Source organism: Vigna unguiculata, chromosome 5 (genome assembly GCF_004118075.2).
Source record: "Vigna unguiculata cultivar IT97K-499-35 chromosome 5, ASM411807v1, whole genome shotgun sequence".
NCBI lineage: Eukaryota > Viridiplantae > Streptophyta > Magnoliopsida > Fabales > Fabaceae > Vigna > Vigna unguiculata.
Window position 1 is genome coordinate 43,844,117 of NC_040283.1, and position 22,724 is coordinate 43,866,840.

A 22,724-nucleotide genomic window follows, 5' to 3' on the forward strand; every position below is an offset into this window, starting at 1 on the left:
CTGTACGGACATGGTGTTAACTCCAACTTAATGGAGAGAACCAAATTGAACCTCTTTAGAAAATTGGGGTACCAAATTGAACATTCCTAAAGTTCGGTACCACATTGAACTTTTCGAAAAAGTTTGGGTACCAAATGTATTTATACCAAAATTAAACTATCCCAAATTTGGGAAACCAAAGACATATTCAAATTATTGTGATGTGGAATGTGACTTTATAATTTGTGTTCCACTCAAAAATTATTTTGTCGACGCAACGTGAAATGGTAGGAAAATGATATTGGTTGGATGGTTGAAATTCAGAAAGAGTTGAATATAATTAGTTAATGATATAATAATGCAATGAAAAAAGTGTTCGCAAGTCAAAAATTCAGGACTCAGAAAATATCAATGGTGGTGTAGCATTTTTCTACAACATTCTATTCGATTTATACGAGTATATATATTATTTGGAAGCAAAAGGTTAAGGCAAGTCCTTCCGGAGGGGACACGTGGAAGCGCACAGTTCTATATGTACCAAACCTCACCTCTTACTCCTACTTCTTCCTCTGCAACCGAAGCTTTGAACCCTAAGCCTTTACTTCATCAGAATTTTACACTTTCACGGTACCATCAATCCAACGGAGGGCTTTTAATCTGTCGTCTTTTCGCTCTTTCATCAAAGGGTTTGCATTTCCTTCCTCTGATTTTCGCCTTCATATTCATCAATGCATGTTTTCTTTTTCTGTTTCGAAGTTCATAGTTGATTGTTGCTATTCGGAGATTAGATATTGAAGATGGTGTCCGACGCAAGCAAGAAGAAAGCTGCACAGAAGAAGGCGGCGGCGGCGGCCAAGAGAGGTGGCAAAGCGGTAGCTGCTTCTTCCAAAACGTCGACCTCCGAGAAGCCAGCCGACAAGCTCGCCGACGGAATTGGGGAGATTTATATTTCCGATCGAACCTGCACCGGCGTCCTCTGCTCTCATCCTCTTTCTAGGGATATTAGGGTGAGTACAGTGTTACACATCCACCGGTTGGATACTCTGTTTTGTTGTTAACTTTGTTGATTACTATTATAATGTGGAGTTTGTGTTTGTGCATTTGATGTTTCGGTTCTGTTGATTGAGGCTGAGTTTAGAATGATTTGTGACGTCCTTCTTTTGACTGTTGAGGAAAGGCGTTGATTTAGTTAATGTAACCCTCGGTTTAAACCGTAAAATTTTGCAGAGGTTTTGTCTGGAACCAAGAATCTGGTTTCTAAATAATTGAATGATTTATTTCCTGTTTTCTTATTAGAGGATTCAAATACATTTCCTTGCACCTAAAGTTCGTGCGTAGTTACTTTGATGCCCTCAGTTACCTAAATACTATGGTGCCCACGCATTTCGCTCCATGTAATATATTGATGATATTTGTCTTGAGTTATGCTGTCATGGATGCCAAGTTTACTTCGCAAGAAAAAATGCCTTAATATTTTTAATTGAAAGTTCTTAGAAAGCGGGTTTTGGCCTAAATTAACCCTAACACTAATCTCCTTGTGATAAACTTTGATAACATCATAGAAAATGGTCTAAGATGAGTTTGACCTGCTTATATACTGTAATTTGGTCATATCTGTTGGTGATGTACAATCTCATAAAAAAATATTCACCATCTCATACAAAAATATCTGCCTTACTTTTTTGTATGCGTATACTTCATTCCTCCCTAGAAATAGAACAGCGGTAGGAGAATAGTCAATGCAAAACTTTAATTATTAATACATGTTTTCTATACCTGCAATATTTTAGTTCTAAAATGTCGTAGACATTCCCAGCTTAGTGGGTCTTTTGGCTTATTTTTTCTTGCACGAGTGCCTAGCCTTACAACTGAGTTGGTAGCATTGGCATACTACCATATGCCTTGGTCGTTCTCATTCATGTAAGAAAACACTCTCCAATAACGATTTTTTATAGGAAGGTTAACACTGTAAGTTTATGCGCTAAAAATATTTGTGTCTTAAGTTTAGGTATTTGCTTACACCTTTACAATGATCATTATTGACATTTATACTGTAATTACAGATAGAATCTCTCTCAGTTACTTTCCATGGGCATGATTTGATAGTTGATTCTGAATTAGAGCTAAATTATGGAAGGTTTGTCATCCTTATAACTTTTTTCTGCTTTTTGTTAGGATGCTGTAATTCATAACTAATATTTTTCAGTGTTTGTGCTTACCATATATTCCTTTCAGACGTTATGGCTTGCTCGGATTAAATGGTTGTGGAAAATCTACCCTTCTTACGGCAATAGGTTGTCGAGAGCTACCTATTCCAGATCACATGGATATTTATCACCTTACCAGAGAAATCGAAGCCTCTGATATGTCTGCATTGGAGGCTGTCATAAGCTGTGATGAGGAAAGGTTGAAATTGGAGAAAGAAGCTGAAGCTTTGGCAGCTCAGGTATGTTTAGTAGTATCGAATCTGTTTTGCTCCACATTTTGTGTTTTTGGATCTCTGGCTCACTTAATTGTTGGTGGTCTTGGGTCCAGGATGATGGGGGTGGTGAAACACTTGAACGTGTTTATGAACGATTGGAAGCCTTAGATGCATCAACTGCAGAAAAGCGTGCTGCCGAAATTTTATTTGGTCTTGGTTTCAACAAGCAGATGCAGGCAAAGAAGACCCGTGATTTTTCTGGTGGCTGGAGAATGAGGATAGCTTTAGCTCGTGCTCTATTTATGAACCCGACCATTCTTTTACTTGATGAACCAACCAATCACCTCGGTATCCCTTCTTCTTAGAAAAAATGGTTTTATTTTTTTGTGATTTTAAGTGGAAGACCCTGCAGATTCTTTCTCTATTTTATAAATTATGTCTATCAAATAGTAGCCCTGAATTTGTTGAATCCTGCCGGTTTACCGGGGTAGGCTTCTGAGTAGTGTTTAGAGCAATTTTCTTTTGTGCCAGCTTTAGTGTATAGAAAAAGGATTGCCGTAGCATGATTGCTTCAGGGTAGGCTAATAGATCACTAGATGCTTTATATCAACATGGTTGATTTTGTGAATGCCAGATCCATTTGTTTTCACTCTTAAATGTCAATCAAATTTCATTGATCTTAAAATTCGTAATATATTTTACTTGAAAAATTGTCGACCCTATGCTTTCCATTAACATTTTATTATGGTGGTTGTAATTCTACTAATGCAAATGATATAATACAATCTTAACTACGTCCATCATTAATGTTATTTGTTACATTTCCAAATTAAATTAAATTTATTTGTTTTCACTGTATTGGTCTCAGTGAAATGTTCTTGCTCTTGTTTTTTAGTTACATCTGTCAGTATGTTTCATCTTTGGTCCTGGAATAATTGGTGATTCATAGGTTTTCAAAAATACATTTGCAGATTTGGAGGCTTGTGTGTGGCTAGAAGAGAATTTGAAAAGGTTTGACCGCATTCTGGTTGTGGTTTCACACTCCCAGGATTTCCTTAACGGTGTCTGCACAAATATCATCCACATGCAAAACAAGAAGCTGAAGCTCTATACTGGGAATTATGATCAATATGTTCAGACACGTGCTGAGCTTGAAGAGAACCAGATGAAGCAGTACAAATGGGAGCAGGAGCAGATTTCCTCCATGAAGGAATATATAGCTCGATTTGGTCATGGATCAGCCAAACTGGCACGCCAAGCCCAGAGTAAAGAGAAAACTCTAGCAAAAATGGAGCGAGGTGGACTGACAGAGAAGGTGGTAAGAGACAAAATTCTGGTATTCCGGTTTGTTGACGTGGGAAAACTTCCACCCCCTGTCCTCCAATTCGTGGAGGTGACATTTGGTTACACTCCTGATAATCTGATCTACAAAAACCTTGACTTTGGGGTTGATTTAGACTCTAGGATTGCTCTGGTTGGACCCAATGGTGCTGGGAAGAGTACGTTACTGAAACTAATGACTGGCGATCTGGTACCTGTGGATGGCATGGTTCGACGCCACAATCACCTTCGAATTGCACAATTTCACCAGCACTTGGCTGAAAAGCTAGACATGGAATTGTCTGCTCTACAGTTTATGATAAAAGAATACCCCGGAAATGAGGAGGAGAGGATGAGAGCAGCAATTGGTAAATTTGGACTGTCGGGTAAAGCGCAGGTGATGCCGATGAAGAATTTATCTGACGGGCAGAGGAGCCGCGTGATATTCGCATGGTTAGCTTATAGACAGCCTCACTTGCTCCTTCTGGATGAGCCAACTAACCATTTAGATATTGAAACAATTGACTCCTTGGCTGAGGCACTCAATGAATGGGACGGTGGCATGGTGCTTGTTAGTCATGATTTTAGGCTCATAAATCAAGTGGCCCACGAGATATGGGTTTGCGCTGATCAAGCTGTGACCAGATGGGAAGGTGACATCATGGATTTTAAGGAGCATTTAAGATCAAAGGCTGGTTTATCTGACTGAACTCAACAAATTTGTCTAATTACGTGTTTATATTATACAACCTGAGGTTTGAGATAGTTTATGGTTCACAAATCATGCTTGCTGTCCACCATCATACATATCACGGTATGTTATTCATCATTTATGCCACTAACTTCATACGTTTGGATAAACTGATTGTTTATTTAATAACAAATTATTACATAAAACTATATATCTATAAGCCTTGTTTTAAAATTTATCAAATCAAGGTTTTACAAACATAATTACAAATTTATTGAAAATATCCAATAAATCCATTACTTAAATTGGGCCATGCGCATTGTACAAATTCTCCAACTAGAGATGTCCTTCGTATGTATATAGAGAGTTTGTAAGTCTCCCTCCCAAGTTTATATTATGTCTGACTAATTTATTTATTTTTACTTCCCCCTCTGTAAATTTGATTCACAGAATATTCAACAATACCTAAGCCCTCGTATTTGGTTTCTCATATTGAATTATAAAATTATGGTTCGGAAAAAAAGAAAAGCAGAGCCCTCATTCCTTTTCCTAAAAAATTACCTTTTTTTATAGTTCTCTCTTCCAATTTTATAACCTATGATAGATTTTAACCAACCTAATAAAGTGCGAGTTATAGATCTGTGCCACTTGCCAACCGCTGCATCAAAGTTAAACATGTAACACGTTTTATGAAACACGTCAACAGATCAAACGTATACTATAAAGTTATTATGACCTACATTTTTGTTTATAAGAAAAATAATATTATATTTGAGTACAAGATGTACTCAAAATACTGAAGCTTTTCTGATTAGACTAAACGTCCCATACACAAGTTTACAAACATCCCCCACACTATTGTATACCCATGCTGATGATGACAAGTCCTAAAAGAGTTCATAAATTTATGATATGACTTAGCATAATCTGACTCATCAGCTTCACCCAAAACACATTTTTAACTTAGTCTGTGTTTGTTGAATTTGGAGAGGAAATTTATGTGGATTTAAGGATAAAGAGGAATGAAAATAGAATTTTTTTGTATGAAGAAAAATATGTAGACAGATGAAAAATTAAAAGAAAAATTTATAAGAGTTAATGAGTGATGTGATTTTTTTTGATAAATTAAAAAAAATTAATTGACAAAATGTTTAAAATTTATTATTATTATTATTATTATTATTATTTTTTCTCCCATGCATTTTATTTCAATCTCATCAACATTTATTGTATGGATGTAAAAACAAGGATAAGAATTGATTCTGGGTGAGATATGAGAGAAGAATTGATCCTTGTTTTATATGAGGAAAATGAAAATCGATTCTCTTTAAAATATAAGAAGAGGAGAATCAATTCTTATCATTGCAAAATCGTTTTTCTCGTTCTCTTCCATGTTAATAACTTTCATAGAAGGACAATGTGTAACTTCATATGCCTGACACGTCTTTTACCTCTCTTTTCATGACAATAATGAAGAACACTCCTTTGTTGCATATTATAAACCCATACTCACAATTCTGTTCAAATCATCTTAAACAAACTCACGTTATTCACTCTTTCGTTTGTATGCACAAAAAATTGTCAGAAACAAACACGGACTTAGATAACTTCACAAAACATATTTATAATAGAGTTATGCTTTAATCATATAAATGAATTTTTTTTATCATATTAAATATAAAATATTAAATAAATACGAGGATTTTTGTACTTCATGTTATTTAAGCAAAACAATAATTATTATATGTTTTCGATGAATATTTTTATAAAGATTTAGAAAATTAAGAAAAGAAAGGTTAAATGAGTTTGTCATAAATTAAACTTAAAATACTAATTTATCTATAAGTTAAAAATATTAACTTTAAAAATTTATATATATATATATATATATATATATTACAAATACCTCAATTTTAACTGTTTTGAAAAAATTAATTTTATTTTTTTATATAGTTTTTTAAGATTTAAATATACTTTTAGACTCTAAATATAAAAACAAAATTAAAATTCGTTCATTAATATATTTTTATCTCAGTTTTAAAAGTGAATGATTATAGTTCTCTTAATCTAGTAATATAATCTTTTCTTACATATTAAACGTTATTTTGAAATAATATTTGAGTTGAAATGTATTAAACGATATAAATAACTCAAACAACAATTTAAAATGTTGTTTGATACATTAAAAAAATTTAATACAATTAGGTTAAAAATAGTATATTTATAATCAAAGTTTAAAGACCAAATTGTAAGAAAATTTGGAAGAATAATAAATTTTAATTTTTCATCAAAGTTTGAAGACCCTATTTGGACGGTAGAGACTATTGTATATTATTCTTGCATTCAAGAGTGAATAGTAAATAGAAAAAGGATTTAGAAAAAAATTGTAAAGTAATTTATAGATACAACTAAATTTTGTAAATACAAAGTATCTGTCTTAGGTATGTAGAAGGGACGAAATAGGCATGGTGTCTTGATTCATGATAATTATTTTTGATGCCCTGTCCGAAGTTGAGTACTAGTCTGAGTGTGTGTAATTATGATGCACAAAGCAGAGTACTAATTTGAGCATTTTACATTATTCATAGTACATTAACAGCTGGTACCACCCAAATTCAAACTTTATACATGAATATAAATGCCAAAATAATTTCATTGCATAGCATTAAAGTCATTCGACAAGCAACAGAATCATTGGTCGCAGCCATAATTTCATTATAGGAAAGGATGTCCCTAATTATAATAACACCTTCTAACTTGGTTGGAATACACTCCTCAGAAAGTGCATCTTAGCTGGTTGGAGCACAGACACGTTCAAGATATTTCCTCAAAAAACCCAGCAGTTTCAGATTATCATAACATGTTTTGTTCATAATTTACAACTTTCTCACGTCATATCTTGTTTTTAGATTCTAGTCATCATATTATTACTATTGTTCCAATCATGGTGTGTTTATTTGGCCGTGAACAAAGTAATGAACACACCCAACTCTTGGTTGGAACTTCACCCCTTTGAAGGACAAGTGTGTTTTTCTTTTACTTTTCAAAACCCTTTAAGAATTTGACTTGGTCACGTTTGTACAACAACGGAGAAACAAATACACACTTATCGTTTTGTACCAATGTCCATTCATGTTTGAAGGACTCGTACGTTTTACAAACAGAGTTTATGCTTAGTTTAAAGTTACTCAACAAATTAATATTACCACACGATACACTAATTAGTGTACTGTTCATAAACATAGGATCAATGAAGATAAACTGAATGATATTAGTATTGTGGAATATATATTCTTATTATAGTGTGAAGATGAACAAAGTATCATTGGAGCCGGAACATTTTATTAGTCCTTGGTGGAAGAATTAATTAGACAGTCAAATGAATTTGACCAGAGGTGCAGGAAAGAAGGTCAAGCAAAGATTCCAGCTTCATTTTTGAATAATAAAATTGTGTTAAAACTCCATGGATTATTTTGTGTAAGTTTTTCTTGGAGCAGAAGTTTGAGTTCCTTGTTGATGCCATTGGTGAGACAGTATCCTCTGAAGCTCACTGGGCCTGCAAGGAATGGTGACAGCACCTTCATGATCAAACCCATACTCTTCTTCTGCTTGCTCCAACAGCTTCAAGAACTTAGGGTTGGATAAACAACTGAGTGGCAGCACGAACCTCTTCTGTTCTTCTCCACCCTCAGCAATCACAGCGAAGTGTCCTTCCTTCACGTCCTCTGGAACATACGTTGAGTTTGACACAGACCCTTCTTTGCTTCTCCCAGGTAAGAGTCTCTTCTGAAGCTTCTCCACGAATTTGAACTTCACAATGTCACTCACACTTCTCTTGCTGGTTCTTACGCTGAGCTTGGCCATGGTTGACAAGTGTTTGTTGGTTGTTGACAGTGTAATAACTTGAAATAAAGTGTGGTGGTGCGTTGGTGATGGTTCGGTTGTTTGAGGTTGTTGGAGTGTTTGAAGCATGTGTGTTATATATAGGTGTTGTGAAACTGTAGATAAGGTTTTTTCTTTTGGACGGTAGCAGAAGATGAAGATTGAGAAAACGTGAAGAGTGTTAGATTGGTGAAGAGGAGACAGCGCATGTGAGTGCAGTGTTACATGACTTTTCATACCATGCAACGTCCCTTTTCGCTGGTCGTGTCGGATTCCAACTGCGTAATTATTACCATCTTCTCTCCATAATTCTATTACCATCATCATGGTAACACTTTCTATTTTCTGCTTCTTTTCTTAACGGTTATAAAATATCTTTCTATTTTTAACATTTGTTTCAGAAATGGCGAAAATAATGTCAATTATTTCTTTTAGCAACGACGACGATGTTTACCCGACCTTGTTCCATGACAATTCCTTATCAGTTATCATCATCATCGTTATCTTTAAAATGCAAAAACCTTCCACTACGTATAATTGGATAAGAAAATAGACAACACTGCAATTAGAGTGAATGATCTAATACATATATAAAAGTTCAACTTAAGTCAAACTAATTAATTTATATAAATATTATTCAAACCCTTCAGTTATCTTTAGGAGACTCTTTTGAAGAAAAAAAAATCATGGAACATTTAACTGTTACGAGGAACAATCTTTAGTTTAATAGGAGACTTTGACGGATTCTTAACATTTTATTACTTTGGAAATTGTCTAAATGACGATTCTTAAATGAAAAATGATTTTTTATTACTAAATTTTGACAATTTTCTCTCACAAATTTAAGGTGACATTTTTTAAATGGTTCTCCATTTTCTTATTCTCAATATTCTAAAATCACTTAAAAAATAACATATCATGTTGTAAAAGAAAGTTGTCAAAATTTAATAGTCAAGATATCATTGTAGTTCTTAAATATTTGTCTTTAATAAGGCTGATGTGTATCTATCTGTTAATGTTATTGAGGTGAGTACAATTGATTCTCTTCATCTGGCCAATTTTGACTGAGCTTCTTCTTCCTGAGATGGTTGTGTTCATAGGTATGACAGATTAACGTACGAATTCCATGTGCTCATGTTACATAGTTCTGTTTTTGTACTGGGAGTTTTACCTTTGATCCATAAATCAGATTTTGTAATCGTATAGGGCAAATGTGCATGGAATGTGTGAAGCAATAACTAGGAAGCTTCCAGAGAAATGACACAAACCATTCATCCATATTCATTCTCAAGGAATTCTTTTGCCAAATCACAAGAACAGCATCCAGCTGTCATACATGACTCATCGACCTAACTCCAAACCTAGTTTGTCACAATGTGGAATTTCTAAAACTTTCATTTTGGTTTATCAGATGGGTTTGACAGGAGATATGACAAATTTATATTCTACATTTCAAATTTATTTCATAAAAAATAGGGTTAAATATGTTTTTAATCCCTCAAGTTTAAGTGAAATTTAGAATTAGTCCTTCTTCAAAACTTTAAAACCAATTTAGTCTTTTGTCTTTAAAAATACGTGAATTTAGTCTTTTTAACCAAATTTTGTTAAGATGATCTGACGTTTAAAGCGCATTTCATGTTAGTATTTTAAATATTTACACCTTACATAAACTTAACATTACAAAATTTGGTTAAAAAGACTAAATTCACATATTTTTAAGATGAATGACTAAATTGCTCTAGAGTTTCAAAGAGTATTTAATTACAAATTTGACTGAAACTTAAGGGACAAAAACATATTTAACCCTTAAAAAATAATTAGGTTTAAGGTATTATTATAATAATCCAAAATATGAGTGTTTGTTAACTTATCATATCTTCGTTATCAAAATTAGAATAATATTTAAATTCATTTTCACTTCTATAAGTAATATAAAAAATAAGAATATATACAATTCAAGTGATGGAAAATAAAACAAAACACGATTAAAATAATATGTATTTATTTATTGGTAATTCTATATCTCAAAGTTATAACAATCTATAATAAATAAAATTTTATGAATATTATTACTTATTTGTCTGGTTGGTACACTAAAATGCAGAAGGAGGGGCAAAATTTTGGTACTGCGATAAAGAATTGCACGTGGTACATATTTAAAAGTCTGATACTGTAGGTACAATTTTAAATCTTATGGCTACAAAGTTTTTAGCTGTAAATATAATTTAACTAAATAACAAAATTAATTTTTTTCATAAATAATTAAGAGGGCATAGTATCTTGAGTAAGAACTCTAATTATACCAACAGAACAAGTAAAGGGAGTTTTGAAGAAGAAATTTGGGAAAATAAATTAGTCTGTAGACTGTTTAATGTGTTTTCTAATTGAGAATGTCTTTGTTTGAGTGAGTAAATACCAATTGTCTATGCCGTATATAGCAAAATAAGTGAATGTGTTATAATCTTCTCATTTTTATTATTATTATTTTCTTGTATGAGGATGAACAACCCTTTATCTATATTTAATATATTTATTTTTGTTGATAAAAGAAATGGTGAAGAAACATGACTTATTATACTGTTTCATAAAGATTCTTTTATGTGGCATATAATTTTAGATCTAGCCAGTTATATATGTCATGTTAATTAATGATAAAAAAATATACTTAAGAGTACTATTTAATTAATTCATGATGAAAAATTAAAATATTAAAATTAAGGAAATATATTAGTGATATATTTAATAAAAGCTTCCCCTTCTAGTATATCTTGAATGTTTGATGATTTAAGTGTAGCATTTGAAAAAACTAGTCACATTTTTTTAAGGAAGATATATAATTGTTTTGAATAAACTGTTAATTGAAGTATATACCGATTAAAGATACAAATTATATATATATATATATATATATATATATATATATATATATATATATATATATATATATATTGATATAACTTTTTATTTACAAATTAATTTTATAAAATTGAATTAGAGAGTTTATATCAACGATCAAATTATTATAGTATATAAATTAATGTAAATTTTATTTTATAAATTAATTTTATCTATAACAATATATAAAGGAGATTCCCCTTTTTGTGTCCACTTTTCAAAATATCGATTTTACCCTTTAAATATAATAATTTATTAAATTTTTAAAAATTAACCGTTATTTTTACAAACATTTTATAAAATCAGATATATTTGATTCTTCTCTTCTTCTTTATTTATCAATGATTATTCTTTTATCTTTTTGATATATTTCACTTTATTTTTAATAAATATAATTTTAATATATATTAATTTAATAACATTATAATATTATCACTTACTAATATAATATCACGCATATTTAAAAAACATATACGCTTTCGTTACGCTAGTAATATTAAATTAGATTCTAATTTCAGTCTATATTGAAGGGAAAATAATTTTTTTACAAAGATTTGATTGACAAAGTTGACAAACTTACCAAATAAAGTAACTTTTTTATTTTTTAATGGAAGTTAAGATAATAAAATAATAAAATTTTAGGGTTTTTTTACCAAAAATAGTTATTTGTCAGAAAGTTTTTTGTAAAAAAAAAACTTTGTCGATGTATGATCTCTCTTATTGAAGGTACACGCAGGGTAAAGTTTTTCTCCAGATGAAAGTGGACCCAAAATGAAGAAGTTGAATGGGTACAGTTTGAAATCTTGTGACTGTAACTACTTCTGCATCTTATGCTTAGATTCTGTGAGAACATATTACCAACAAATATTAATGCTAGGACCATTTACTCCTTCATAAAACACCTACAATATTCTCATTTTAAATTTACCAAATTATAATATGTATTTGAAATATTTTGTCCGAAAACCTACATAAATATTTTTTATATTAAAATGAAATTATATAATTTAAAATATATATATATAATTTTTTTTTAAAGTGATTTATGTTTAAACCAATTTTAGTTTATGGAAAAACTAATTCTATATTATGTTTGTGAAAGTGTATATAAAAACAGTTCGTTTGAAGTATATGTTATGATGACAGGCTTATTTATGTTAAGAATTTATAGTAGTAAAAACAACATGATATATCATAAGAAGAGATAAAAATTAAATACAAATAAAATATGATATTTTTAAAATTTAGAGAAATAAGAGAAAAATAAAAAACTTAAGATTAAAAGACAATTAAATTAAACTACATAATTAAGCATGTTTTGAAAGAGTGATACTTTTACCCTTTTATTTGAATTTCTCGTGTATCAATATATAGATGTTTGTACATTTCATCCTTTGCTTTTATGGTTCTAACAAAACAAATAAAATGTTAGTTAATTATGAATGCTCGGCCATGGGCTATAGAATTAGTTAAAGAGTATAAATTTTAAATGAAATATAATTTTAATAAACTATTTTTTACTCTAAAATTGTTAACTATATAATAAAAAGGCTGTGAATATGTGAGGTGTCAAAAGTAATTTTTTGAACAATAAGTGTTCATACCAAAGTTCAATAAAGAACTAAATAAAGAACTAAAATGTGTTATACTTGTTTTGTTTGTGTCCTTGTTAGATATGATGAGTTAATTAATTAGTGTTTAAAAGTTAAATTATGAAAATGAGAATAATTATAAAGAGATTGTGATGCATGCATGATATGGCGTGGACATGCCCCAGACACAGACATTGATATATTTTGGTTTGTTTAATACGTTCACGTACTTCTCTACCCTACTATTATTATTTTCTTTTTTTCTCATTCATGATGCAATAATTAATCTATCTCCTCAAACAACCATTAACTAGGATTGGATTAACATAACTATATATAGCTGTGACAGATATTTTCCATTGCTACACCCTGTGACTCTCGATGCATTTAGCTGGCTTTATCATCTTCTTTCCCTCGTAAACTTTATCTGGACTCAAAATATTTTATCACCAACTCTTTTTCGATCAAATATTAATAAAATCATTTTTCTCTTTTAAACATTATGAAAAGCCATCATAGCTATATTCAGATTTTCGACATCGCTTATCTTAAAATTAGATGATATAAGCCTTTTCGACAATAGTTTCTATGGTGGAAGTCGTGTCACTTTCAAAGCTATTTTCCATATTTCAAATTTATTACGAGAAAGCGACTCACTACTGTACCAATTTAAATATTGAAAACATTTAAAATGCCAATGGAAAAAGTGCAATAGAAAGATTTAATACCTGTACTACTCTCATCTATGTTCACAGATTAATATTCCCAATTATCTTCTTTGCTTGAAAAATATTTATATCATCTTTTATTTAACATGGAAATGACAAAATATTTATGTTATTTTGTGTGTATAAAGTAGAAGTGAGGAGTGAAGTAAATTATAGGAAAGGTGATGAAGACATGAAGTGGGAGGAAAAGACAATTAAAGAAGAAAAAGACATTGGCTTCGTACACATATATAATCTGCAGCAAGTAGAAACACATCGAAAATAAGCCCTGCACATGAAAACTACCCAATAACGAACAAGAGAAGTAACCAAACAATGTCAGAAATTATGAATTGGTACTGCCACCACCATGCATGCGATGTAACAACCACATTCTTCTTATTCATTCTTCACCCAGAATTAATAGTAAATGGAAATATCGAGTGATCACACTTTGGTGGAAAAGAACAAATTACATGATACATATAAAACTTGGTAAGGAAAACAAAATCTTAATAATATGTATATACATTAATTACAATTGATAAGAAAAATCCCTGATTTTAAATTTAATTATAATTTATTAACCTGGTTTTAAAAATGATCTTAGTTTGTTACTTTTGTATGGTTTATTGCTAATAATGTTTATAATGTAGAAAAGAAAATTAATATTTACGCTTAAATGATTGTGTAGTATATTTCTATGATAGATGTAATATAAAATAATGTCACATGAATTTTACAATTTTGCAATAATTACATTTGTTTTTTACTTCAACATCACAATCATATATCCTTACACCAACGAATTTCTTCCGTGTGACCAGATTATTACGCTCAAATAGTCCAAGACATGTTAGTCACCTACTTAGAGGTAAGGTTTTATGCTCAAATAGGGATATTATCTTCAAATGTTGAAGGTAACATCAGTGACAATGTTCAGTTGCAACGTTTTGGCCAAGGTTATATTTTCAGATTGATGGGTAGTATTCTTGTACAGTGCATTATACAACAAAGCATGTTATAACCATTGTAAGGAGATTAGAGGCATAACCGTACAAAAAGAATCGTATTCTCGACGAGCCCTCACAATGGTTTAATAAAAAATGTGAAACTGCCTCCTGCATACATTTTGCTGTGTGTTGGGTATAAACCCTTTAAATGAACACGTATACCTATCATTTCTGTAGAGAGATACAATCCTAACTAGGTATCCACAATCCTAAACTGTCAAGTACAATTACATTGGTTAATACTTATCTGACCTCTGCCAAAACAATGTATCCAGATACAACATATATGTGCAGATCTTCGCCGTTGCTCATGCCTACAAACAGAGAAGACTATAGAAAAAAAGTGGTATAAATGCGTTGTCGAGTTGTGCTGTGTAGGCCTCTAATAAACCACTTACAGTCACAGCAAGAAGAAGAGAGAACCAATGCTGCAAAAAAGTTAGTAAAAGAATACATCAAAGATAAACTCAACACTCCAAAATAACTAAAATATTATTCTAGAAAAGAGGTTTCCCTCACTTAGCTTTATTCTTTTCACTTTCTGCCCGATAAATGACACTTTCGTGTACTTCTTCCCTATTAAATGGGGACACTAGAGGATGAAATTACCCTCTAGTATAGTTTTAGCTTTCGATTACTTTCCCTCCCTTTATACGTGGGGTTGTTACCCGTGGTGAGAAAATAGAGCTAGGCAAAAGGAGAGCAAGTACTCCCTTAAGGCATTCTATAAGTGGTACCCGAATTCCGACCTAACTCCTAATGCAGCAGTTGGACTATATGCGTGAATAATGCTCGGCCACTAGGTTCCTAACTCATTGATGCAAGAAATTGTCAACCAGTGGTAACAAAACGTACCAAGTAGAGAGAGCTTTGGTGCTCTTAAGTACCAGGACCATGTGAAATAAGAATGATGTGGGACACCTCATCTACACAGAGTGACATGGACTGGAAGTACCGAACTGAGATACCTCATGTTATAAAGGAAAAAAATATGTGAAACAGAGGTTCCGGGAGATCAGCTATGCAGCAAAATCAAGTTTTTTCTACAACACTTAAGGGTCGTCAACTTTACTACTTAGGAGTTTACTTACAAAAATATCAGAGAGAGTGAGTCACCTGAGTGAGAAAATATCCGGTTGATGCTAAGAGTGGAAGGAGCAACGAGCAAGCAGCTAGTACAGAAGTTATACCAGCTGCGGTACCTTCAACTGTTTTCTCTGTCAAATGAGAAAGCTACACTTCACATCCCGTAATGGAAGACTCTGATAAAAATAATTAACAACGAAAATACTTACTGCCAGTTTTACTCCATCTCAAAACACCATACTTGTGACCAACCATTGATGCCTAAACAAATCACAGAATCAATTACTATAAACTAGTAAGCATGTTTATATGAGTTTCTCCAGAAAAACTTCTTGGACAGAAAAAAATACAAAGAAAATGAAATTAATCTCTCCATAAGTTAAAATAAACTTATGCATAGTTTAAAAATAAAAATTTAGAGAATTCTGAAGAAAATATGAGAGAACTTCTACAAATTGGTTTATGCATAAACTTATTTTAACTTACACAGAAATCAACTTAATTTTTTTTCTCTCCTAAAAGTCCTTATGGAAAAGATCGTCCAAATAGACCCTTAATATCAAAACTGACAGTATGTTACTACCTCTAATCCTTTTTACAAGAAACAAAATGACTGTTCTTAACATTTCCATTTGTTTATACAAAGAACAAAAATGAGTATAATATGAGGAAGACATGTGGCATTACAAAAAAAAAGATGTAATATGACTCTTGAGAAATAACCAACAAACTACAGAGAAAATTAACCACTAACAGAATAACTCCATTTTTGTGTTTCTGCAAATAAAATGTATAGGAAGAAAACATATTTTTTAATGCTTTCTTTAGCCTATGACTCCATCACATAAAATGGTATCCACACAATCATCAACCCTCAGACACCCTGAAAACAATTTCTACAATTACTTTTTTAAATATTCAAATTCCTCGTTAAAAAAATTCAAAATTAGTCATTATGATCATCACGACCCCCTGAAAATGCAAGGAGTAATTTTCTTGTCCAGAAATTTATCAGACTGACAGAACCTTCAAGATTGATTCAGCTTCTTGCATTTATGGTTACTTAAAACATTGTTGATTGGTCCACAAAAGTCGCATCTATACACCACATTTGACCATATACCCATTCTTAACAGAAATTTTTTTTTCCCATTCGTAATGGAAAAAATAATTCACCTTTTAGAACATTTTAATTTAGAAGTTTGTGCTAGTTACTTGCAAAAGCTCTGAAGTTCAGGGAGTGTGCATACATACCCCCAAAAAATAAAATCAAACTTACCATCGTGTCTCCAATTCCCAGACTTAATATTCCAGCAAATGGAGCTAGAGGTCGGTCATTGTACCCAGTAGACATCCAAATAGGAAGGGCACATCCCAGTAAGAGTGAGAAATGGCTGCACAAATAACAGAAGATATGATTTGAAAGGGAACTAAATGTAGCTCTTGTGTATCATAAACTCTATGCTCTATCTACAATTTGGCTTACAATGGAAAAAGGGATGATACCTGACAATGAGAAGATCAGAGTCACGGTGATCAGTAAAAGCATTCATAAATTGATTTATTGGTTGTCCCAAGGGCCAGATTCTCCATACCTAGGTCAAAAAGTGTTAATATAAAAGCAACCAAGAAAGGTCTATCTCTCTATCTATCTAAATGAAGTTTGTATACCAATCAGCCTGCTTTGAAATACTTGAGAAAACAAAGACACAATTTACAGGCAATATATCAGAGTTTAGCATTAGGATAACACAAAGAAGAAAAGGGATCAGCCTTCAAAGTTCAGACATTTCAATTTTTTTCATTAACCATTGTTGAAATTAAGGGCTTTCAAGTACAAAAGAAGATAAAAGAGAATGCAATGCATTGCTATATTCATAAAAACTGGAGCACTAACTTTTACTTATACTAATCATAAGCTGGTCAGAGAAAATGCAAAACAATAGTTATATTGACTGTGAAAACAGAGGACTGGCTGAAAAGAGGATATGGCACTTGATAGACAACTACCTCAGGAAAAAATATGGATATAAACAGAACTTCAGTTTTTTGTGAGACATTCAGCAGATAAATCATGGAGAATGGTGTTGCCCTGACGATACATTGTGAAAATTACTGGTTTTAGATACCGAGGGAGAAAGAGAGATAAAAGAGAATGAAATACTAAATTTTTATATTACAGTGTGTTGACACGTTCATAAAAACTTAGAACACTAATACAAATTTACATCAATCATGATCCAAAAAACTAGATAAATAAATCATGATAAGACAAAGAAATAGGATAACTAATCCGGAGATATGAAATGCTATTTTCCTATATTCTAACAACCATGAACTGCATAATACTACAATAAGTCAGAACAGAGCAAGAAATCATGAGCAAGAAATACTACTCTTGGGTTCAAATAATCACATTCATTCAGTCATAATATATAAATTGTACAGTAAATTTTCATGAAATCCAGAGCTCCGAGCTCAAGTGTTCACAACATTTTTTGGACAATTTGTTTTTGCAGAATGTTTCCTGATTAGTAACCATATATTCTCACCCTTTCTTTTCTGTCATGAAAACAAAGATTACAGCTCATACATATCAAAGGACCACCAAAATAAACCCTGTGCCACATAAAGCTACTCATTTATAACAGGGGTGCTCTTTCATAGTAGTTCTTCAAATCTTAAGTATTTGAATTCAATTTTTTACTCCTTCATTATTCACATGATCAACAATACACAATGAACACACATCATTCTCTTCAAAATATGAACTTGCCACTCCTAGTCCTAAGTTGTGTGTATATCACGTTACTTACTCGAATAATTTCTAACATCAGGAAAATTGCCAAAGCCGCACCAAAAGCTAGATCAAGGAATTTTGGCTGAAAGAAATAGAAAAGACAAACATTAGTATCAATGAACTCATCAAAAACAGTATTACAAATGACCAACACAAAATATATACCTAAACTAGTGGTGGCCCCCATAATGCAGGTGTAATAATAAAAATACATAAGCTCTTTTAATTACATTGTGGAATGATGATTATTTCCCGTCATATTCTCAACCGTAAAATGAAAACTAACACTATATTACATGTAAAAGAATTATTTAAGAAAATCCTTAGAAGAAGAATAAGAGGAGGACCAATATGATAAATGTGAGATTAATATATATTTTGGTGGGTTTGATTTCAAGTGAGAAAATTCTTTGACACCACCTGCAATTATTTTGGGTGAGTCACCTTAAACGTAACATCAGGTGAGAGGCCCTTAAGCGTTCTAAGACTTACTAATAGATCCTTTTGTCTGCTAATACTTATTACAATCTCTAATTTATCCATGTTACTTAATAGAAAAATATAGAAAAATGACTACTCTATATCTATTTACATGTAAAAAATAAAAACTATAATAATTTAAAAAAATAAAATAAAATGAGGATTTTTTTAAATAACATGAAAAAATTCAAGACCATCATATGTATTAATCAACATCATATATGAAAAAGTCCTAATGAACAGCTTCAGAGATATGGAAGATCTATTACAAGCTTCAGAGAGATAAAGACCTTTCATCCAGATTTGAAGGTTAAAGGGTGACTATTTGGAAATAAGGTAAACAGTCTGAGGAGTGTTAGGAGTAGTACATTTTCCTATTACTTTCAAGTGAAGTACAAAGAAAATAGATAATGGAATGGATACTAAGTGGAAAAATCCCTTTTTCTCTAGTCCCAAATTACCTGGAAGATAAGGGCGGGCAAAAACATCAAGACAGCCATCAGATGGTAGTATTTCCGCAAAAGAATTCTCTCAATCTTACTGTTCTTGGAGATGTTATAGAATCGCAAAACAGAAACACAAATTATACACATCCAATAAATACACATAGACAGCCTTTTGGATGGCTCCGAGAAAACAAAAGAAATCACCCTGCAATGACATGTTTCAAACGTGAATATATAGTACTTTAACAAAGTAGCTGCAGTTGTTTCATACAAAAATAATTTGAACACGAAACTACCATCAAAGTCATAATTGAATTTTAACAAGCCTGAATAAGGTTCTACTTTTGAATTCTCTGGAACTTTAAATCTAGTTTGATTAGATTCAGTTTCTGCTATCAGAAACTTTTCTACAATCTAATGTGGATATGATATAGGAAGGCATAAAATTTAGGCTGCTTTTATAGTAAACCACATTTTTCAGATAATTGCATTCAGATTTTTAACAAACATTCATATTAAAAATTAAAAAAAAGCGTACTAGATAAAAGGTTGAAATGTGTATGCTTAACTGAGTGTGGATGCAGTGTAATAAAATAATATGACAACATTCATCATTCCACAGTTTCTGTTGGAATTAGCAGCTAACATTTCCTTATCACCTACATATAAGCATGCACCAGAGCTGCCAGCATGAAATTAATTATATCCTAATCATTCCAATTTGTAGCATTAATAAAACTACTTTCCAAGAGTCCTTTAATATCACTTCCATGTTATATCAGATGACATCTGTAAACATCAGTAACAGGCAGCTAAGCTAACAAAAGAATCCATTTGCATCAGATATTGAAGTAATACCAGAAAAAAGGATGCACACGAAACTCCTTCACGAACTGCATCCATGATGGTACAATCACAATCAGTACAAATCCAAGGGAAGCAAGAAAAGTAACAGTTCTCCCAATCTCGTAGTATCTTCTTTCTCCAGCAGATGAATTTATAGACCACTCCCATATTTGGAGAAAATATTTCAAAGCTATTGGGTATACCAAAAGACCAAGCACAAGCCCCTACAAGAAAAGAGACAACTTTAACAGATCGTGTTATACAATTAATAATGAACTTATAATTTATGAACCAATACCTGAATTATAATGCTTATCTCACTTCTACTTATTTCATATTCTGCAGTAACTGACTCTGACGAGACCAATAGTCCATGTAGCTGTTCAAACAATATAATCACTGATAATTATGCATATACATATATAGATGCGTGTGTTGGTCATCTAGGAACATATCACACTAAGAAGCACTAACCTTTTTAGTAGTAAGCAACAACATGTCACAAAAGTAGAGAACAATACCGGAAGTCACCAAAAATGCTTCCCCTGGTATTAAGGAGAAAATATGATTATTAAAATAGCAGACAAATTAAACACACTTTTTTCTAATCAACTATGCAATTATGGTGAGATGCGAACACCTAGTCACAGTAATGAAACATTATACATATCCCAAATAAACCCAGCTATTGAACAAATGACAAACAAAACATAGACCAGACTAACATTTGCACTAACCTGTTTACTTGTAATGATTATTTTCCAATTTCAATTGATATACCAGGTCTATATGGATCATATGTGGCAAAAAATTTCCATAGTTACATGAAAGAATCAATATAAAAAGAGATCAATTGCTAATCTAGGTTTCTCATCTTCCTCTTTTGATGGAGCTTTAAATCCCATATTAGTTGTGTTATGAAAAAAGTAAAATCATAAACACCAAGAAGAAAAGGTGACTAAGACCGTGAGTATAAAATAAAAATACCAATGGAGGCACAAGAGGGAAAAGTTCTGAGGAAATGCTGAATTAGCTTCACAGACGCCAATCCATGACAAAAGACCCAAGCCAGCTTCAGTGCCGGATGCATCCCTGAAAAGTAAAGGCAAATGAAAGTTTAACCATAAGGTGCATTCGTAATCTATAATGAATTGGCTACTCTAAGTGAAAAACATATTCTCATTTGTTTAACGTATTTCCGTCAACAACTAAAATTATTTTACTCCCCAACGCGAGTTGCTAACAGAAATATTGATTTTTTGCAGTTCACGAAAGTTCCAAACAATAACATACCAATTTGAGATGTGGTAGCAAGGGCAGCAACAGAAACGAAAACTTGAAGGAAAATGGAGCATAAGCTAAAGCTCGCACCCCAATGTGAAGGGGACAGTGGAGAACGGCGTCGTGCGAAGGCAAGGAACAAAACGACGCCACAGGCGCTGGCAGAGGTGGCCCAGTATTGCAATGTCAGATACTGAATCTCTATAAATTAAAATTTACACATCACGAAATTGCAAATTGCAACTCCTACCCAGTAGTGACAAAAATAAGCAAGCAACAGGGAGGGAATTAGAATGAAAACCTTGAATTTGAAGTTGAGCTAGTGAGAATCCCCGCGACAGCTGTACCAATTTAGAGAGAAGAAGAGAAGGGAGAGTGACGGCGCCAAGCAAAATTCCGGAAGAAGCACCTGGCCTGAAAAGGGAATTAATTAACCGGTGAATGAAGAGACATGGAGAGAGAGATAGAAGAATTGGGGATAGGAAGGTACCTGGTGCGGAAAAGAGAAGGGGCATTGGAAGAGTCGAAAGAGATTTCGAGGGAGAAGGAGGCGAGGGTGAGGAGAGAGAGAGCGACGCCATGGAAGAGGAGAGAGAGAGGGAGGGAATAGAGGAGTATGCCGATGAAAAACACCGCCACCGCTCTCTCGCCGTTCAGAAACGACGTCGTCATGGAAGGACGCCACCAGAATCGGGTTTTACGCGGGAACAGAACGAGATCACGCAGGAGAAGAATGAAACAAACGCAATCCACGCACAAGAAAAATTCCCAATCCTGATTCCTATTCCTTTTCTCTTCTCTCTTCGAAACGCATTAATTCGTCACGGTCAATTCACGCGGTTGCAAATATTATAATCCATATTCCTAATTCATTAATCGTCCATTAAAACAAACTAACTTTCTAATTTTCAAATGTTAGGTTGCAATTTTATTTTGTTGGTATTAGATTACAATTTAGGAACATAGAATTGAGAAATGCTGCCACTTTCTTCTGTATTGGGATTTTGGATTATTCGACTTTGGGTTGATCAGTCACAGTGGGCTCGTGGGCTTTTGGAGGCCCCCAATCACCTGGCCCGCTATCATCAATCATACAAAAGGATTCCTTTTTGCACCTCATATTTTTCTTCTGCACCTTTTAAATAAGTAAATATCTATTTTATCCTTAAAAAATAGTTTTATTAAGTTGTAAAATTCGAAAGTTTTTTTTTTATTAAAAAAAAAAAGTTTCGGATTACATAACTAACACGTGAACAGAATAGGGACATGTTATACGGAGGAGCG

At 32.4% G+C, this 22,724-nt stretch overlaps 3 protein-coding genes across 5 annotated transcripts; 1 reads left to right on the forward strand and 2 right to left on the reverse strand.

The window, feature by feature from the left end:
* Positions 1 to 428: 428 nt before the first annotated feature.
* On the forward strand, positions 429 to 4,582 carry LOC114185331 (ABC transporter F family member 1-like). Its single transcript, XM_028072997.1, has 6 exons — positions 429 to 665; positions 768 to 986; positions 2,043 to 2,116; positions 2,215 to 2,425; positions 2,515 to 2,749; positions 3,373 to 4,582. Exons 2-6 carry the CDS (start codon positions 777 to 779, stop codon positions 4,428 to 4,430), a joined length of 1,788 nt encoding a protein of 595 aa, XP_027928798.1. The 5' UTR covers positions 429 to 665; positions 768 to 776; the 3' UTR covers positions 4,431 to 4,582.
* A 3,140-nt stretch (positions 4,583 to 7,722) lies between these two features.
* On the reverse strand, positions 7,723 to 8,349 carry LOC114182977 (auxin-induced protein 6B). The gene has a single exon (XM_028069787.1). It carries the CDS (start codon positions 8,274 to 8,276, stop codon positions 7,881 to 7,883), a length of 396 nt encoding a protein of 131 aa, XP_027925588.1. The 5' UTR covers positions 8,277 to 8,349; the 3' UTR covers positions 7,723 to 7,880.
* Positions 8,350 to 14,492: 6,143 nt separating this feature from the next.
* Positions 14,493 to 22,357, reverse strand: LOC114185301 (dolichol kinase EVAN). Of its 3 annotated transcripts, XR_003604779.1 has the most exons (15): positions 21,931 to 22,355; positions 21,742 to 21,854; positions 21,453 to 21,641; positions 21,147 to 21,251; positions 20,634 to 20,704; positions 20,458 to 20,538; positions 20,172 to 20,383; positions 19,329 to 19,518; positions 18,404 to 18,469; positions 17,094 to 17,182; positions 16,867 to 16,981; positions 15,797 to 15,848; positions 15,618 to 15,718; positions 15,357 to 15,460; positions 14,857 to 14,929 (listed from the first exon to the last, which is right to left on the reverse strand). XR_003604779.1 is itself a non-coding variant. In XM_028072957.1 (14 exons), exons 1-14 carry the CDS (start codon positions 22,110 to 22,112, stop codon positions 14,816 to 14,818), a joined length of 1,680 nt encoding a protein of 559 aa, XP_027928758.1. In that variant the 5' UTR covers positions 22,113 to 22,352; the 3' UTR covers positions 14,493 to 14,815. The 3 variants fall into 3 exon arrangements, 2 of the variants coding, with proteins under 2 accessions (XP_027928758.1, XP_027928759.1); XM_028072957.1 differs by lacking the exon at positions 15,357 to 15,460 and having other exon boundaries at positions 14,493 to 14,929; positions 21,931 to 22,352; XM_028072958.1 differs by lacking the exons at positions 14,857 to 14,929; positions 15,357 to 15,460; positions 15,797 to 15,848 and having other exon boundaries at positions 15,618 to 15,763; positions 21,931 to 22,357.
* Positions 22,358 to 22,724: the final 367 nt, after the last annotated feature.

What these genes read in the sequence shown, in the direction of transcription:
- LOC114185301 (XM_028072957.1), bottom strand. Translation starts at nt 22,112, where the DNA reads ATGACGACGTCGTTTCTGAACGGCGAGAGAGCGGTGGCGGTGTTTTTC. An exon ending in CCTTCTCTTTTCCGCACCAG is followed by an intron (nt 21,855 to 21,930) that starts GTACCTTCCTAT and finishes TTCCCTTTTCAG; the next exon opens with GCCAGGTGCTTCTTCCGGAA. An exon ending in TGATGTTAGAAATTATTCGA is followed by an intron (nt 17,183 to 18,403) that starts GTAAGTAACGTG and finishes TTTTTGACCTAG; the next exon opens with GTATGGAGAATCTGGCCCTT.
- LOC114182977 (XM_028069787.1), bottom strand. Translation starts at nt 8,276, where the DNA reads ATGGCCAAGCTCAGCGTAAGAACCAGCAAGAGAAGTGTGAGTGACATT.
- LOC114185331 (XM_028072997.1), top strand. Translation starts at nt 777, where the DNA reads ATGGTGTCCGACGCAAGCAAGAAGAAAGCTGCACAGAAGAAGGCGGCG. An exon ending in CTCTTTCTAGGGATATTAGG is followed by an intron (nt 987 to 2,042) that starts GTGAGTACAGTG and finishes CTGTAATTACAG; the next exon opens with ATAGAATCTCTCTCAGTTAC. An exon ending in TTAGAGCTAAATTATGGAAG is followed by an intron (nt 2,117 to 2,214) that starts GTTTGTCATCCT and finishes TATTCCTTTCAG; the next exon opens with ACGTTATGGCTTGCTCGGAT.